This window comes from Caenorhabditis elegans, chromosome V, assembly GCF_000002985.6.
Source record: "Caenorhabditis elegans chromosome V".
In the NCBI taxonomy this organism is placed as follows: domain Eukaryota; kingdom Metazoa; phylum Nematoda; class Chromadorea; order Rhabditida; family Rhabditidae; genus Caenorhabditis; species Caenorhabditis elegans.
In genome coordinates this window covers 17,435,671-17,454,197 of record NC_003283.11, presented here as the reverse complement: position 1 = coordinate 17,454,197, position 18,527 = coordinate 17,435,671, and the positions used below count along the sequence as shown (strand labels likewise).

The 18,527-nt window shown below is 37.0% G+C and overlaps 3 protein-coding genes and 6 pseudogenes across 10 annotated transcripts; 2 read left to right on the top strand and 7 right to left on the bottom strand.

Moving 5' to 3' along the window:
- Positions 1-392: 392 nt before the first annotated feature.
- Positions 393-1,522, bottom strand: srh-161 (annotated as a pseudogene). Its single transcript has 3 exons — positions 1,204-1,522; positions 880-1,072; positions 393-817 (listed from the first exon to the last, which is right to left on the bottom strand). Coding segments are annotated over exons 1-3 (937 nt in total).
- A 544-nt stretch (positions 1,523-2,066) lies between these two features.
- srh-156 lies at positions 2,067-3,390 on the bottom strand (annotated as a pseudogene). Its single transcript has 4 exons — positions 3,072-3,390; positions 2,727-2,918; positions 2,299-2,601; positions 2,067-2,251 (listed from the first exon to the last, which is right to left on the bottom strand). Coding segments are annotated over exons 1-4 (999 nt in total).
- A 1,217-nt stretch (positions 3,391-4,607) lies between these two features.
- On the bottom strand, positions 4,608-5,866 carry srh-157 (annotated as a pseudogene). The gene has a single exon. A coding segment is annotated over exon 1 (1,259 nt).
- A 695-nt stretch (positions 5,867-6,561) lies between these two features.
- srh-160 lies at positions 6,562-7,850 on the bottom strand (annotated as a pseudogene). The gene has a single exon. A coding segment is annotated over exon 1 (1,289 nt).
- Positions 7,851-8,529: 679 nt separating this feature from the next.
- On the bottom strand, positions 8,530-11,617 carry srh-158 (annotated as a pseudogene). The gene has a single exon. A coding segment is annotated over exon 1 (3,088 nt).
- A 688-nt stretch (positions 11,618-12,305) lies between these two features.
- Positions 12,306-14,492, bottom strand: srh-154 (Serpentine Receptor, class H). Its single transcript, NM_001383481.1, has 5 exons — positions 14,189-14,492; positions 13,324-14,016; positions 13,018-13,211; positions 12,650-12,953; positions 12,306-12,599 (listed from the first exon to the last, which is right to left on the bottom strand). Exons 2-5 carry the CDS (start codon positions 13,640-13,642, stop codon positions 12,424-12,426), a joined length of 993 nt encoding a protein of 330 aa, NP_001370021.1. The 5' UTR covers positions 13,643-14,016; positions 14,189-14,492; the 3' UTR covers positions 12,306-12,423.
- On the bottom strand, positions 13,826-15,087 carry srh-175 (annotated as a pseudogene). The gene is made up of 4 exons: positions 14,770-15,087; positions 14,538-14,725; positions 14,189-14,492; positions 13,826-14,016 (listed from the first exon to the last, which is right to left on the bottom strand). Coding segments are annotated over exons 1-4 (1,001 nt in total).
- A 693-nt stretch (positions 15,088-15,780) lies between these two features.
- srsx-2 (G-protein coupled receptors family 1 profile domain-containing protein) lies at positions 15,781-17,213 on the top strand (the record flags this gene model as incomplete). Its single annotated transcript, NM_075009.2, has 4 exons — positions 15,781-15,913; positions 16,324-16,531; positions 16,580-16,818; positions 16,861-17,213. The coding sequence occupies 4 exons, from the start codon at positions 15,781-15,783 to the stop codon at positions 17,211-17,213; spliced, it is 933 nt and encodes a 310-aa protein (NP_507410.2).
- A 392-nt stretch (positions 17,214-17,605) lies between these two features.
- Positions 17,606-18,520, top strand: F20E11.18 (uncharacterized protein; the record flags this gene model as incomplete). Of its 2 annotated transcripts, none has more annotated exons than NM_001269814.1 (2): positions 17,606-17,707; positions 18,296-18,520. In NM_001269814.1, the coding sequence occupies 2 exons, from the start codon at positions 17,606-17,608 to the stop codon at positions 18,518-18,520; spliced, it is 327 nt and encodes a 108-aa protein (NP_001256743.1). The 2 variants fall into 2 exon arrangements, with proteins under 2 accessions (NP_001256743.1, NP_001256744.1); NM_001269815.1 differs by having other exon boundaries at positions 18,275-18,520.
- Between the last annotated feature and the right edge of the window lie 7 nt (positions 18,521-18,527).

Below are 18,527 nucleotides of genomic sequence, written 5' to 3'. Positions count from 1 at the left end.
GAATAACTTATGTCGGACGCGAAGAAGCTGAGAGATGTGCACATGAGTGGCAGAAAACATGATAAGTCTGGAAGTTCCTGATATTCGAAAATATTTCACAGCAGGTGAACTAAAACCCAGTTTGTTCCGCGTAGCAATATGGCAAGCGCACTCATCGGGCCTCAGTTTATGAATGACTCAGACACCAGTCAGAATTCTTCTGTGTTCTTTGTGTCGATTTCAGTAACATGTGATTTTTTATAGTTTCCTCACGTTAGCAAAAATTTCAATAACATTTTTTGAAGTTGAGAAATCAGGAACAACCACAAATTTTTAATTTACAGGTTGTAGTCCGTGGTACGGCGGGAGTACTGTAGAATTACTGCAGTTTTGAGAAGATTAGAATAATTATGCTAATTATTTCTTCTTGAAAGCTTCCAAATACGTTGAGCTCGGATACCGGACTGATTGAAATTCAAATTTAACATTTGGACAATTGATTCTCTATAAGGTCTGTATGCCGTTAGCATTGTCAAAGTGCATAACACTCCATGTATGGACATTACCATGAACGCTATGTTGGTTGCACCTAGAATTGTGTCGGAATAATAACTTGCATGCTCATTGCGATAAAAAATTGCTTCTGTAATCGAATTGTGCTTCTAGAGACGGGCGTATTTTTAAGCAAATGTCGAAAAATAAGCCCGAATTGCAAAAACATTTGAGAAAAAACAATACTCATCAAGAATAATATGCAATAACCAATATGTGTCCCATTGTGCTCGAGCAGAAAGAAGTTTGGATGATCGAAAACTTCTGTGGGAATACACTGAGTTTTCTGAAACATAGACGTATTCTAATTGAGGTATTTCATACGTAATTTGCATCTTAAAAACGTACACTTTTCAATACAAGTCTTCCATCATCTTGATCGGGAAGGAAAAAGAATACCGGCGCATGGTATGTTGTGGCATAAATATAATGTAGCCCAACAAACAATAACTGATACCATTTTCTGTTTTGCTTGACTTTTGACCGTTAACCAACCGATATCGACGATCTTCCAGAAACACCACAATGGTCGCGACCATTACTGCAAAAGTGGTTTCTCTCCATGCAGATTAACTATCACAGACACCCCTTATTTTTTCGCTGTTTTTTACGTTGTTAGAATGATAAATAATTCACAGAATGATTTATCAATTTTCTTGAAGACAAACTGACCTGTAGGAAAAGAAAGTCCGAAATAAGTTTGCACAGAGACTGGAACGCCGAAAAATTGAAATAACCCGAGAGGATGGCCTCCACAAACGGGTAAATGTAGAACTGGCATAGTGAACACACTGAAACCAACATCAACAAATGCTCCGACAAAGTGTAGATATAACATGCTCGGCTTCACGGATTTCAACTTGTTCGGCGTTTTTGCAATGATGATGTATGCTCCAAAAGAGTGAATGAAAAGTTCAATGATGGTAAGGACATGTAGAAATGTTGCATAATTTTGGTCGGAAGCAAAGAAGCTGAGAGCTATGGAGCACATGAGTGGCAGAGACCTGCGATAAATCAGGAAGTTTCTAAGAATCGAAAATATTGACTGCAGGTGCATGTTGCGTAGCGAAATCAGTGAAAAAAATATCACTGACAAAAACATGAGAAATTGAAAATGCACAGTTAGTTTATTTGATTTCAATCGCATACTAGTCAGAATTCGTATGCGTATTTTGTGCCGATTACAGTAACATGTGACTTTTCATCGTTTTCTCACGTTTGCAAGAATTTCAATAACATGTTCTGGAGTTGAGAAATCAGGAACAATCACGAATTCTTCATTTGCAGTTCATATTTTGTAGTCCATCTTACGGCAGTAGTACTGTAAAAAAATAGACATGACATACAGGAAGATTGGGTTTAATAAATAGAGGACGAGGTTGTGACATCTACGGTGACCAGACTAAAATGTGACCGTTTATACTTATCTGAGTAGGCCGCTTTGGAAACAAATAAAAAAAGAGGAAGTACTGTAGTCTCTCAAAGAATTTAGGCTCTCCAACTGCATTGGCTTGTCGACTACACCATATTGCATATCAAAATCGAGTACTTGTTCTTTTTGAAAGCTTCCAAATAAGTTGAGCTCGGCTACCGGACTGTTTGAAATTCAGATTCAACATTTGGACAATTGATTCTCTATAAGGTCTGTATGCCATCCTCATTGTACAAGTGGATAACACTCCATGCATGGAAATTACAGTAAACACTATGTTGTTAGCGCCTAGAATTGGGAAATGATGTCTAATATTTTTCCGAACAAATAAATACCTTGATTATAATAACCAGATGTAACTGAAAAAAACATATAAAACGATGGAAAAGCGATTATGACAATTGGAATGATAACTTGCAGGCTCATTGCGATAAAAAACTGTTGTTGTAAACGAATTGTGCTCTTAGAAACAGGAGTACTTTTAAGCAAATGACGGAAAATCATCCCGATTTGCCAAAACATTTGAGACAAAAAAATAGTCAACGCAAATAGCATATAATTGGCAATATACTCACCATCGAGAACAAGCAAAAAAAGTTTGGATGATCGAAAAAAACGTTTGGAATACACTGATTTTTCTGGAACAAGAACTTTCAAAGAAACATTTTAAAAATGAGAACGTTTCACAACAGATTTTTTATACAATTTTGACCTCCACGGTTCACGGTGAAAAATGTATTGTAATGTAAATGTTGAAAAAAACTTTTCAATAAAAGTCTTCCATATTCTTGATCAGGAAGGAAAAAGAATACCGGCGCAGGGTACATTGTAGCAGAAACATAGTTTGCTGTAATAAACAACAACCGAAACCATTTTTTTATTTTGCTTGACTTTTGATCGTTAACCAAACGATATCGACGATCTTCAAGAAACACCACAATGGTCGCTACCATTACTGCAAAATTGATTTTCTCAATTCAGTTTGACTCCGTCTTCACACTTTTTCATACGTTAACTTTGAATCCCTTTTAAGAATTTTGGTCAGGCTGTTGCCATGGTTGACGTTATTTGCAGAATGATATATCAATTTTCTCAAAGAAGAACTGACCTGCAGGTAAAGAAAGGCCCACATAAGTTTGCACTGAGACTGGAACGCCGAAAAATTGAAGCAACCCGAGAGGATGGCCTCCACAAACAGGCAAATGTAGGACTGGCATAGTGAAAACACTGACGGCAACATCTACTATTGCTCCGACAAGGTGTAGATATAGCATGCTCGTCCTCACGGCTTCCAACTTTTTCGGCGTTTTTGCAATGATGATGTATGCTCCAAAAGAGTGAATGAAAAGTTCAAGTATGGTAAGAACATGTAGCACATTTGAATAGTTTTGGTCGGAAGCGAACAAACTGAGAGCTGTGGAGCACATACGTGGTAGAAACCTCTGACAAATCTGGAAGTTTCTGAGAATCGAGAATATTTGCAGCAGGTGTATTTTGTGTAGCAGCGACGACCGATCACTGAGAACAACTGGAGAAATTGAAAAGCATTAAGAAACTGGGATAATCATTTTTTCAAATACACAGATTTTTCTAAAACGTATACTTTAGAAATAAGATATTCGGGTTTATACATACATTTAACCGACTTCATGAGTTCAAAACACATTTTATGTAGTTACGGTAATTCAAAATATAGATACATAGAAAAAAACTTATACATTATACCAATCGTATTAAAACAATCAAATGTATTATAATTTGTTGTTGTTTTTGGAAAATTGGAAAAAAAACATTGTTTACTTTTCGAAGTTCAGAAGGCCTAAGTTTTTAGCGAAAGTTGTGGAGTTTCTACCCGACCATAATAATTTTTAAAATTTGAATTACAGAATAAGACGCAAAAAATGCAAATATTCTATGATCAGTTGCGTAGTACGTTAACTATAAAAAGTACATTTTTTGATAAAAGTCCTACATATTCTTGGAAGGAAGTGGGATAAGGGATTAGGAAATGTTGTGGCCAGGGTGTAATGTGTTATATCAAACAATAGCCGATGCCATGTTTTTGTTTTGATTGAAACCAATCGGTATCTACGATTTTCTAGAAATATTGAAATTGTCACAATCACTAAAAGAAAATTCTGTCATTTATGTTTTTTAATCTCGGAAAAATGTTTCACAGCAGGGGAGAAGCCTCCAGTTTGTTCCGCGTAGCAGTAAGGCACGCACAATCATTTGGTCTCAATTAATAAATACCACAGACACCAGTCAGAGTTGTTCTGTGTATTTTGGTTCGATTACGGTAACAGGTGAGGTTTTCTAGTTTGTTTATGTTAGTAAGAGTTTCAATACAAATTTTTTAAGTGGAGAAATCTGGAATCTGGAAAGTGCCGTAGAATTACTTCAGTTTTAAAAAAATATTAAAAAATTATGCTGGTATATAGAAGAAAAAAACATACAGAAAAATCAAGTTAAATACAAAGAGAACAGGGTTGAAACATGGGCCACACTTTGAAGAAGTGACCTTTTTCAAATATACGGGTTGGTCGCTGTGGAATCAAATGGGAAAAAATATAAAGTAATATAGAATCTCAAGGAATTTAGGCTCTCAAACTGCATCGGCTGGACGACTTTAATTTATTGCACATCAAAATCGAGTACTTGTTCTTTTTGAAAGCTTCCAAATACGTTGAGCTCGGCTACCGGACGGATTTCATTCAAGATTTAACATTTCCATAATTGATTCTCTATAATGTCTGTATGCCATGAGCATTGTTAAAGTGGATAACACTCCATGCATGGAAATTATCATGAACGTTAGGTTGTTTGCGCCTAAAATTGTATAATGATGTCTATTGCTGTTTCGAACAAATAAATACCTTGATTATAATAACCAGATACAATTGAATAAAGCATATAGGAAACTGGAAAAGCAATTATGACAATCGGAAGGATAACTTGCATGCTCATTGCGATAAAAAATTGTTGCTGTAAACGAATTGTGCATCTAGAAACGGGAGTATTTTTGAGCAAATGACGGAAAATCAGCCCGAATTGAAACATCATTTGGCAAAAAAGAATAATGATCAATAATAACAAGCAAATGGCAATATAGTTACCATTAAGATCAAGCAAAAAAAAGTTTGGATGATCAAAAAAATCGGCTGGAATACACTGACTTTTCTGAAACAAAGTGATATTTCATGTGTACCAATTTTGATTTATTTTGTTCATTGTGAATTGGGAAATGTATTGTGATTTACATTAGAAAAAACGTACACTCTTCAATACAAGTCTTCCATCTTCTTGATCTGGAAGGAAAAGTACACCGGCGCATGGAATTTTGTTGCATAAATATAATTCAATGCAACAAACAAGAACCGATACCATTTTCTTACGTTGCTGCTTGACTTTTGACCGTTAACCAATCGATATCGACGATCTTCCAGAAACACCACTATGGTCGCGCCCATTACTGCAAAAAGATTTTTTTAATTTAGTTTTGCTATCACGGACTACATCACCACATTTTTTTCTGTTTTTCATTTACAGAACGATAAATTAATATTCCTGAAAAAAGTACTGACCTGCAGGTAAAGGAAGTCCCACATAAGTTTGCAGTAAGACTGGAACGCCGAAAAATGAGAGTAACCCGGCCGGATGGCCTCCACAAACAGGCAAATGTAGGACTGGCATAATGAGAACACTGAAATAGACATCGACAAATGCTCCGACAAAGTGTAGATATAGCATGCTGGCCTTCACGGATTCCAATTTTTTCGGTGTTTTTGCAATGATGATGTATGCTCCGAACGTGTGAACAGAAAGTTCAATTATGGTAAGAACATGTAGAAAATTTGCATAGTTTTGGTCGGAAGCGAAGAAGCTGAGAGCTGTGCAGCACATGAGTGGTAGAAACCTATGATAAATCTGGAAGTTTCTGGGAATCGATAATATTTACAGCAGGTGAAATAAATTCGGTCGTAGCACTACGCCTGCTGAATGTAAAATAAATGAAATCAAAATTCAAGCATTGAGAACCCCAAAAATAATCAAAACACATTTTTTACATGGTGTACACCAGGGTGGTTGTGCGGCTGCCGAAGAGTTCGGCTACTTCGGCAATTGCCGGTTGCCAAAAATATCGGTTGCCGCACAGTCCTATTGCACATTTATTTCAAAATGGACACGGTGAATCGGCGGTAGAGGATCCCAATCGGGTGGCTTTTGCAGGTGTAACCAATCCTCCCGGTCGGGATCCGCACAGGGTCTCAATTTATAAATGACAGATACTAGTCAGAATTTTTCTGTGTATTTTGTGTCGATTATGGTAACAGGTGATTTTTTTATAGTTTGCTCACGTTATTAAAATCTTAAATAGCATTATTGAGATTGAGAAATCAGGAACAATCACAAATTATTTCATTTGCAGTTCATATTTTGTAGTTTATCTTACATCTTACTGCAGTTCAGAAAAATTAGACAATTTATTCTCGTATATAGAAAAAGCATACTGGAAGATTGTGTAAAATACACTGTAGACTCTCATTATTTTTAGGCTCTCGAACTTCATCGGCTGGTCGACACCACATTATTGCACATCAAATTCGAGTACTTGTCCTTTTTGTAAGCTTCCAAATAAGTTGAGCACCACGACCTGACTGATTGAAATTCAGATTCAACATTTGGACAATTGATTCTCTATAAGGTCTGTATGCCATCATCATTGTCCAAGTGGATAACACTCCATGTATGGAAATTACCGTAAATACTATGTTGTTTGCGTCTGGAATTGTGAAATTATGTCTAAAATTTCTTCGAACAAACAAAAATACCTTGATTACAATAATCAGATAAAACTGAAAAAAACATATAAAACGCTGGAAAAGCAATTATGACAAACGGAATGATAACTTGCATGCTCATTGCGATAAAAAACTGTTGTTGTAAACGAATTGTGCTTCTAGAAACAGGTGTACTTTTGAGCAAATGACGAAAAATCAGCCCGAAGTGCAAAAACATTTGAGGCAAAAGAATAGTCATCAAGAATAATATGCAAGTGACAATATGAGTCCCATTGTGCTCGAGTAAAAAAAAGTTTGGATGATCGAAAACTTCTATTGGAATACACTGATTTTTCTGAAACATTGACGTCTTTTAATGGAGATATTTCATACCGTTTATTAAATTATTTTGTTCATGGTAAATTAGGAAATATATTTGTAATTTACATTGAAAAAATGCACACTTTTTAATTCAAGTCTTCCATCTTCTTGATCGGGAAGGAAAAAGAATACCGGCGCATGGTACATTACAGCAGAAACATAATGCAACGCAACAAATAATAACCGATACCATTTTCGCATTTTGGCTGACTTTTGGCCGTTAACCAAACGATATCGACGATCTTCCAGAAACACTACAATGGTCGCAACCATAATTGCAAAAGTGGTTTTTCTCAATTCATATTAACTATCACAGATACCCCTCCTTTTTCTGCTGTTATTTATGTTGTTAGAGTGATAAATTATTTACAGAATGATATATCAATTATCTTGAAGAAAAACTGACCTGTAGGTAAAGAAAGTCCAAAATAAGTTTGCAATGAGACTGGAACGCCGAAAAATGAAAGTAACCCGAGCGGATGGCCTCCACAAACAGGCAAATGTAGCACTGGCATGGTGAAAACACTGAAACCAACATCAACAAATGCTCCGACAAAGTATAAATAAAGCATGCTGGCCTTCACGGATTCCAGCCTTTTCGGCGTTTTTGTAATGATAATGTATGCTCCAAAAGAGTGAGTGGAAAGTTCAAGTATGGTAACAGCGTGTAGAACTTTTGCATAATTTTGATCAGGAGCAAAAAAGCTGAGAGTTGTGGAGCACATAAGCGGCAGAGACCTGTGATTAATCTGGAAGCTCTTGGTAATCGAAAATATTTATAGCAGGTGAAATGAATCGGGTCGTTGCAGTACGCCTGCTGCAGGTAAAATGAAAAATCAAAAGTCTGACATTGAGATCCTCAAAAATACGGTTGCCGAAAATCTCGGTTACCACACAGCCCTGGTGCGCACTTATTTCAAAATGGACACGGTGGATCGGCGGTAGAAGATCCCAGTCGAGTGGCTTCTGCATGTGTAACCAATCCTCCCAGTCGGGATCCGCACCGGGTCTCAATTTATAAATGACTCAGACACTATTCAGAATACTTCTGTGTATTTTGTTTCGATTATGGTAACAGGTGATTTTTTTATAGTTTGCTCACGTTATTAAAAACTTCAATTGAATTTTTGAGTTTGTAAAATCAGGAAAAATCACGAATTTTTCATTTGCATATTATGTAGTCCATCTTACGGCAGGTGTACTGTAAAAATAATAAAAATGACATACAGGAAGATTGGGGTAGATACGTAAAGAACGGGGTTGGGACATTGTGTGAGCTGACCATACTACAATTAGACCGTTTTCACTTATACGGGTGGGCTAGTGTGGAATCAAATGAGAAAAAGATGAAGTGAAGGGTCTCGAGGAATTTAGGCTCTCGAACTGCACCGGTTTTATTGCATATCAAAATCGGGTGATTGTCCTTTTTGAAATCTTCCAAATACGTTGAGCACTGCCACCTGACCGGTTGAAATTCAGATTCAACATTTCCAAAATTGATTCTCTATAATGTCTGTATGCCATGAGCATTGTCAAAGTGGATAACACTCCATGTATGGACATTATCATGAACGCTATGTTGGTTGCGCCTGGAATTGTGAAATGATGTTCATGCTGTTTCAAACAAAGTACCTTGATTATAATAACGAGATAAAATTGACTAGCGGGCCTATGGGCCCGCCAGCCCTTCGGGAATGGGGATAGGGTTAATTCGCTCTAAAGTTATTGGCAAGGTAGCTGGCGCAGGTTCTCGGCTTCGCCTCGAACCTGTTATGGGTTATTCGAGATCTCCTTAAAATTATTTCGGGAGTGGGGTATATGTTTAGAAAACCTGGCTATTCAGATTCGAGGCTGCGGCCCTCAAACCTGGTTATTAGGCTTGAGTGAATAACAGCTTTGATTGGAATAGGATTAAAGCCAGCCCACAGTTTCCAAGAGTAATCGGGCCTGCGGCCCTCAAACCTGGTTGTTAGGTTTGAGTAACAAACAACTGCGTCGCAGGCCTACAGCTTGCTCTGCTTGGAATAGAATTAAAGCCAGCCCACAGTTTTCAAAAGTGTTCGGGCCTGCGGCCCTCAAACCTGGTTATTAGGAATAATGATTTAAGGTTGACTGCGTCTTCTAAGAGTAAGAGTGCCTGCGGCACTCCATCCAGACAATCTGGGCTTGAAACAGTTGTAATCGCGCAGCAGGCCTCCGGCCTGCAATGCCTGAAGTATATGTTCAAAGTGAACTGAATATTCTTAGAGTAAGAGTGCCTTTCTATGTTTTTTTGGGAAGAAAACATTTTCCAGCCACCCGCACGCATGCACCCTCTTGTGAGAAGAGGCGGCCTGTGAGGAGTTATGCACTATAACTTCAATCCGTCATAACTTTGCTCAGAGTGAGAGTTTCAAAAAAATAAAATTATTTTTGAAATTGGCGTGAAAAGTAGAATAATACAACGGTTATTATTTTAAAGAAACAACAAAAATTGAAACATATCACCTCCTGGGAAGGCCTGGAAGCTCAACACTTCCACAATTGTGCTGAAAGTTGTCAGGACCGACCAAATTTAGTTTGTCTACCTTGCTTTAGTGAAAATTAATAAAATTAGAAGATAAAATCAAAAGAATAGTTGAAAACTTGTTCAGGAACAGAGGAAAACTGGATTTCCATGTGCAAAAAATTAATAACCTATCTCCGCGAAAAATGATCGGATCAAGCTGTTATTTGAGATTCCATTTTTAATCACTCTATTAACTTCAAATTTAACATAAAAACCGGAACGATAGTGGAAAGTTTGTGATTTTTGAAGGAAAATCAAAAATGTTTAGGAAAAATGTTCATTTTGTCGATTTTTGAGACGATTATCCACCTTTTTTGAAAGACAAAATTAGATTTTCCGCTTCCTCTCGATGTGATAAACATTTTTCCAAAAAAAAATTTGAAAAAAGAGCAAGACTAACGGAGATTTGATCGAAACAATGGTGAAAAACTGACCGAATCACACCAAATATGAAAGGGGGAGGTGGGTGTGTGTGTGTGAGAAAAGGGGGGAGGTACAGAAATTTTGGAAAAACTTTAATTATCGTTTTAAAAATAACGAATAGAGATATCACAATGAGCTTAGATACAGTGGATAGGTATTGAAAAGGAGAACTTAAGTTTCGAGTCTCAAACGTTTTGAACTGAAACTCGAATTTTCCTTCAATTTAAAGTGGCTTTCGGCCAGTACTTCGGTGCGCGTAAAAACAAGCAGGGTGTGGTTTTCCGCTTGTGGAGCCGACAGGATGCTCCAAAATCAACCTCCTTTTAGATGAACACACGTCGCTATATTTTGTGAATGTGGAAAAAAAAGAATTTCAAAATTCGGTCCAGTGAGAGCCGAGATGTGAACGTTCAAAGTTGTGTGACATTTTTTTTGAACAATTTTTGAACATTTTTTTGAACATTTTTTGAACATCGAGAAACGCGTGTGTGTGGCAAGATGGGGGTTATAGGAAGGAGGCAGAAAAAAGAATATAGCAAGCTGGAAAAGCAATTATGACAATAGGAAGGATAACTTGCATGCTCATTGCGATAAAAAATTGCTTCTGTAATCGAATTGTGCTTCTAGAGACGGGAGTATTTTTGAGCAAATGACGGAAAATCAGCCCGAATTGAAACATCATTTGGCAAAAAAGAATAATGATCAATAATAACAAGCAAATGGCGGAAAATGAACCCAAATTGCATCAACAGTTGAGATATGAGAATAATCATTAAGAATAACATGCAAGTGGCAATATTGTTACCACTGAGATCGAGTAAAAAGAAGTTTGGATGATCGAAAACATCGGTTGGAATACACTGACTTTTCTGCAACAGAAACGTTTTGATTTCTTTTTCTCGCATTGATTTAGGAAAAATATTGTAATATAATTATTTAACTTACACTTTTCAATATAAGTCTACCATCTTCTTGATCGGGAAGGAAAACGAATACGGGCGCAGGGTACATGGTAGCAGAAACATAACTTGATGTAACAAACAATAACTGATACCATTTTCTGTTTTGCTTGACTTTTGACCGTTAACCAACCGATATCGACGATCTTCCAGAAACACCACAATGGTCGCGACTATTACTGAAAAATTAGAGTTCTCTTTCAAGTTTGAATGATACATCAATTTTCTTGAAGACAAACTGACCTGCAGGTAAAGAAAGCCCCACATAAGTTTGCAATAAGACTGGAACCCCGAAAAATGAAAGTAACCCGAGCGGATGGCCTCCACAAACAGGCAAATGTAGGACTGGCATAATGAGAACACTGAAATATACATCGACAAATGCTCCAACAAAGTGTAGAAATAGCATGCTCGCTTTCACGGTTTCCAGCCTTTTCGGCGTTTTTACAATAATGATGTATGCTCCGAAAGAGTGAATGAAAAGTTCAAGTATGGTAAAAGCATGTAGAAATTTTGCATAGTTTTGATCGGAAGCAAAGAAGCTATGAGCTGTGGAGCACATGCGTGGTAAAAGCCTGTGATAAATCTGGAAGTTTCTGAGAATCGAGCTTATGTAAAAGCAGGTGCCTTTTTTGTAGCAGCAACAAAGGTTATCTTGATAAACTCTCTCTCTTCTTGATAAACTTGATAAACTTGATAAATTGAAAACTCTACCCGTGGTTCTCAAAAATGTCCGGAAAAAATGATTCATATTTCTTAAACATCAAATAAAAATGATAAAAATACTCACCGTAAGTATGGTAAGGTAAAGTTGCAGCGGTGCTACCGTTGGTGTGGCTGGGCAATTGGCACGTCCAAGTCGGAGGAGAAAAGCGTAGGACTCCATCATTTTGAACTCGTTACTGAACTTGATCAGATGTTCACCTATCTTTGGGTAGCATGCATCATTTAATGAACAGTTGACCAACATCTGGTTCGCAGGGGAGTCAGAGATGGTCGGTGGTGCCTGCCTGTGGTACCTGTCGTACCGTTGCAGCCTTGATTGGGATGTGGAGTAATCGACGGCAAGATTATCTGTCACAGTTCCTGGCTTGGACATGGCTTAAGTTAAAGCACAGTGGGAACATCACTAGGCATACTTTACGCAAATCCCAGACCTGTAGCACATTGTGCTCGATATCCTATAGTTGTCAAGCAACCGTAATCATGCTTCTCACAGAATACACATCGGAAGAACAGAAAAGCCGAAAAGAATACAACAAAAATTCATTGGATTTCTGTGCACAGATAGTTTATTTTTCTTCAATAAAAACTTTTATGATTATTTGATTTGATTGTTGTGAAGATTAGCCTTTTCCAAGGTCATCATTAATTATTTCTTCTGGAAAGCGTCCAAATACGTTGAACACCACCACCTGCCTTATTGAAATTCAGATTCAACATTTTGACAATCGATTGTCTATACGGTCTGTGTGCCATGAGCATTGTCAACGTTGATAGAACTCCATGCATGGAAATGATAAGAAACGATAAGTTATTTGCACCTGAAAAGTTGGAATTATGTTTAATGTCTTGTTCCGAATAGATACAATACCTTGATTATGATAATTTAACATAATTGAGACAACATAGAAAAAAGCTGGAAAAACAATGATAATCATTGGAATGGTGCCTTGCAAGCTCATTGCAATTAAAAACTGGTATTGTAGTCGGTGCGTATTTTGAGAAACGGACGGATTTTTGAGCATCTGACGGAAAATCAGTCCAATTTGCCAAAACATTTGAGAGACCAGAGAACTCAACATAAGCAGGATACAAATTGAAGTATACTTTCCATCGAGATCAAGCAAAAAGAAATTAGGATGGTTTAAATATTCGTTCGGAATACACGGATTTTTCTGAAACGCAAACTTTAAAAGTAAGACATTTCATTGTATATGTTTCAAACTTTTTAAGACGTACACTTTTCGATAAAATTCTTCCATATTCTTGGTCGGGAAGCAAAAAGTATATGGGAGCAGGGTACAATGTAGCATAAACATAATTAGCTGTGACAAACAGTAACCGATACAATTTTCTCATTTTGTTTGACTTTTGACCGTTCACCAACCGATATCGACGATCTTCCAGAAAGATCACTACTGTCATAACCATAACTGCAATGATGTTTATAATTGCAAAACTTTTACACGCTGTATTGGATTGCTTTCAAATTGTATCTGTACAACACAATACATGTGACGCTCTCCATCATTCTTAAGAACCAACCTGCTAGTGAACAGAAACCTACATAAACTTGCAACGAGCTTGGAACCCCAAAAAATGAAAGTAAGCCAATCGCATGTCCTGCACATAAAGGTAGTACTAGAATCGGCATAGCTAACCAACTGAAATAGACATCGACAAATGCTCCAACAAATTGTAGATAGAGCATGCTGGCCTTCACGGATTCCAACTTTTTCGGTGTTTTTGTAATGATGATGTATGCTCCAAAAGAGTGAGTGGAAAGTTCAAGTATGGTAAGAGTATGTAGAAGTTTTATATATGTTTGCTCGGAAGCAAAGAAGCTGAGGCTAGTCGAGCACATAAGTGTCAGAGTGGCAGAGTCTTGTGGAAAAAACTTGAAAGATATAGGGTTTTATAAGAAATTAGAAACAGGTGGAAGTAAACGTCCTGTGACCAGGAACTGCTTGATTTATATGCGTGTTTTTCTTAAGATAAAGTTGTCACCATAGAGAAAAATAAAATATAGGGTAACAATGGGCATAGTTTATGTCATCTGTACTCCCTTGTTACTTTTCCACACAATCTTCGAATCAGTCACTGTTTTTGCCGATTTTTCCGATTTCAGATGTAAAATGCTCAAAGTAGCGTTACGATACGGTGTATGCACGATGATCATGGTCAGTGTAGTACATACCCCATGGAATGCCATTGTTGCCATCGCCAAGTTGTTTGCTGCTGAAACTTTATTTAAATTATACTTAATACTATATATTCATTAGACCTTCTATGAAGGCGGCCGACGCTACGCGGGCCCTCGCGCTACTATAGCCGCGTGCAACTGAGAAGAGCGTTGGTGTGGTACGGGCGGGCGAGAATAGCGCCTTCGTGGAAGGCCTAATATTCATACCTTGATTATAATAGTCATATTGAATTGCGTACACTATAAAAGCAGCCGGCAAGAAGATGACCAAAAATGGAATAGACAGCTGGATACACATCGCGATAAAAAAGTGAAGAAGTAAACGAAGTGTGGCTCGAGAATGTGATTTCGTTTGAACAATATAAGGGAATATGAACAAAACGACTATACCAATTTGTGGGCACACTTTAATTACCAAGAGGCTTACGCAAATGCTGTAGACTGGGTTATCAATTAATAGGACAAAATATCCTGAGCGAGAAGGCACGTCGATAGGGATACTCGGAATTTTCTGGAAAATTTCATCACACTAGCGAGTTTGGTTTGCCTAACTTACTTCAAACGTGCACGCTCTTCCTTGTTCTTCACTAAAAATGTCTAAAAACGCTGGAGCTATAAAAGTTACAGAGAACGCGTAATTACACAAAACATATAGTTTTCGCTTCCAACTTCTACCACCAGAAGATCCATTGATTAGTTGAAAGTAACGATTTTCGAAAAATATAAGAATAGTTACACCGATTACTGCAAAAAAGAAATTCAAGACCTCCTGCAACAGAGCGACCCACCGCCCATACATGAAACTCCGATATAAACTTGAACAGACGTTGGAATTCCTAACACCAACGAGAATCCCAATGGATACCTGAGCAAACGGGCAAAGTGAGCACTGGGATCGAAATGAAGCTTAGATAGAAATCCACAATTGCTCCAGAGAAATGAAGCATCAGCATGCTAGCCTTCACCATTCTCATTTTCTTCGGAGTCTTCGCAACTATCAGATAGGCTCCGAAAGCGTGGAGTGGAATTTCGATGCAAGTGAGAATATGAAGAATTCCTGCGTAGTAATTGTCGGATGCAAGTGAGCTTCTGCTGTCCGGCCACATAAATGAGAAGAAAAGGGGAATGAATTGCCAAAAACTCAGAAAGTCAAGTACATTTTTCAGCTGCTGATTACTGCCAGGGGCGGCGGAAAACTCGATCCTTGGAAAAAATCTTATTAGTTTTTAATATGTAGGAAAACATCTGGAATATGTTTTTTTAATTGTTGTTTTAAAATAAAAAATTCAATTTAATTCAATTCACCATTATATCTATGAAAAATGCCGGGTATAACTGTGTCCACCTATTACTAATATGTTTTCGAGCGGTGCTGTAATGAAGCTTTGTATGTTCATAGATCTTTTCATTTTTGATTGTTTTTAATTATTTTGCTATGTTTTTTGTGTGAGAAGATGTTCATTTCATTTGGCTGTTTTCATTTGTGGTCACCCTGTTTTCAAATCATTACCTTATTTCTCAGACAGATTTTCTCAGACTTTTTTTCCAATTCTCTTTATACAATTCCGGATGTTTTTCGCATAATACTTTTTTCTGCGATTTGATTTTGTCGAATGGTATAAAAGAGAAAAACTGATGTATAAGCTGGCAGTTGAAAAGTTATTTATCAACACTGCTCCGATCATTTGACTGCAATTTTCGCAATTCAGGTAAGTTTAAAAAAAGCTCGAACTTGAAATTTTCCGTCCTAATGTGTACGTTTTTTTTGTTCCGGGTCACAAGAATATACATTTTACAGAATGGTCTCTGCGGCAATAGTTAACCAGATTTGTATCGCATCCGAAATTGTCGTTTTCGATGTTCTCGGACTTTTTGGACACATCAATTTTTTGTGCTTGACGTACAAAAAACCTTCATTGCGGTCGAAATCCTGTAAGTAATGAAAATCTATTAGGACTACCACGTGAGGCAGGCGGGGTTTGAGGGCCTGACGCCTGCCAGAAACCTGTTCACATTACGCCCACCTCTTTGCCTTTATTCTCCATTCTCGCGGGAAATCAAAGGCTTGGTGTTTGCACCATATAGTGCGATGAGTAGATCTTTAGCAGCGGCTGGCACTTTTTGAGTTCCGCATTATACAGATGACGTGGGTCGTGGCGTGAGGCAGACGAAACTCGTCGAAAAACGGGCAAGCCCGTTGAAGCCCATTCAATAGACCTAGTCTACTCAGCGGTTTGAACAAATTTCCAGCCCTGATATTTTCACCAAGCTACCCTGCAGTAGTTGTGTACAGGTCCCATTCTGTAATAAAGTTCACTTAAATTCGAACTCTCAATTTTCAGCTTATCTCCAGTGTGCTCTAAGCGTGTCACACATTATTTGTCTCTTATTTGAAATACCAAACGCCGCACTTTTGTTCACTGGAATTAGGCTTAAGCGGAATGTTTGTTTTCCGGCAATATCAATTTACGTATTTTTCATCTGTTTTCAAGCTGTAATAATACTCATGCTGGTCGTCGATTTACTGATCATTGTCTTCTTCACCACTTTGTTAGTTTTTAAAATACATTAATCGCTTACGTATTATTTCATTTTTAGCTACCGTAAAATCGGAACCATAACCTATATTGCCATGATGCTAGTCATACCCTTTATATATTCAGCATTCACGGTTGTATTGGGATTTTTAAAAATGGATGATGAAGTAATAATCTTTTGTAATCCGCCAATTGGACTTCATCCAGATGTCGGCAGGTTTTGGTCAATGTCAAATGTTATATTCAATACAATTACACTATTTTTATTTGTGTTCCTAATGATTGTTTTCCACTTTAAGGGTAAGATAAACAATCAATTATAAAATCAGTAAAACCCTTTAGGAAAGCGGCAAAAAAGTGACACTAGAAAGTTGATGAAAAGTCTAAAAGTTTCCACAATTGTCTTCATTTTCTCCTGGTACATGTGCATGCTTGCAAACGATTTATTTGTCGCCATTGGAATAACTGGACCGCTTCTTGTATTTTGTAAGAGCAATATGGTTTTTTTCGCGCTTGTCTGTTTTGCCCAACCATTTTATGTGATGCTGTGGAAATCATCGGACTATCGAGACGCTTTCATTGATATGTGGAGTTTCTTGGAATGTGTGAAAAACATGAAATCTAGTAAAATATCGCACAAGGTGTCAAATGTATCATCAGTTGCTCTTTCTGTGAAGAGATCAATCAAGCAATAATTACGTGTAATATATATTTAGAACGAAATTGTAATAAACCTTTTCTTTTACGAGATAAAATTTGATGAGAATGTCAACCGACTTCATAAGTTAAGCAGTTTTTTCTGAAACTTACCGTATCTCCTACAGTAATTGTATCACATTTTTTGTCTGATTCTATGACTCAGACAAAAGAATCGTTGAAAAACAACTTTTAATTTGAAAAATTCACACAAAAAAGTGTGTGAAAACAGTGAATACAAGCATCATTGTTGTATTCTGAAAACAGAAAACTGACAATACAATAGGAATGCCTAAAATCCAGAATGACATGTTTTTATTGGATAACTCTTTTTTCAATGATTCATATAAAAAGAGCCGTGTAACAAGGAAATAGTCACAATTCAGTCAACATGCATTTCGTTGTCTACATTCTTGTCCTTGTCGCCTGTGCTCCGATTATCGGATTCTCACAGATGTATGATGATGGTTCTTATTCTAGTCATGAAGATGGTGTATGTTTCACATACGTTTATTTGTGACTTCATTACACGGTGTGGAATTTTTAACAAAAATTCAAAAAAAGATGTTCCAAAATTTAATTTATTCTCACGCGAGAGGCTTGAATTTTGAAACTTCTTCTGTGTGCCTATGTTTTGTTTCAGCTCTTTTTCAGCATTCAGTTTTTTTAAGAATATTTTTTTGGAAGTAAGCAAATTGGGTATCATTCCTACAAATTTGTAAAAATAGAATCTAAAATATCTTTGCTCTGTTTTAGAAAAACAACGATGAAATATTGATAAAATGACAATCTTTCGACCTAAATGTTTTTCTAAAACAGAGCAAAGATATTTTAGATTCTATTTTTACAAATTCGCAGGAATTATACCCAATTTGCTTACTTCCAAAAAAATTTTCTAAAAAAACTGAATCAAAGCTGAAAAAGAGCTGAAACAAAACAAAGGCACACAGAAGAAGTTTCAAAATTCAAGCCTCTCGCGTGAGAATAAATTAAATTTTGGAACATCTTTTTTTGAATTTTTGTTAAAAATTCCACACCGTGATTAGCTTTCCTTTTTTAGATAGTGAGCGATGGAGTGCAGGCGGTGAAAGGGATTGTGCAAGACGCTGAGAATACGCTCACAGATGGTCTTTCAAAAATATTACCGCAGGGATCAAACCATGAGCATCAACTTCAGAATCGTCCACAATTGTACGAAGGAGGAGTGGGTAATGGAATTCTGCAAGAAGGAATATTAAGAGATGGCTTTGTTGAAGGAGGAATTTTAAATAAAGGCAAAAACGGAAGAGACTATATTGTTGGATAGCGTTTCG

Excerpts from the sequence above, each read along its gene's own strand:
- srh-154 (NM_001383481.1), bottom strand. The coding sequence starts at position 13,642 with ATGTGCTCGACTAGCCTCAGCTTCTTTGCTTCCGAGCAAACATATATA. Across the intron at positions 13,212-13,323 it reads AGGTTTCTGTTCACTAGCAG|TTATGGTTATGACAGTAGTG; the intron begins GTTGGTTCTTAA and ends ACATCATTGCAG. Across the intron at positions 12,600-12,649 it reads GTTAAATTATCATAATCAAG|GTGCAAATAACTTATCGTTT; the intron begins GTATTGTATCTA and ends CCAACTTTTCAG.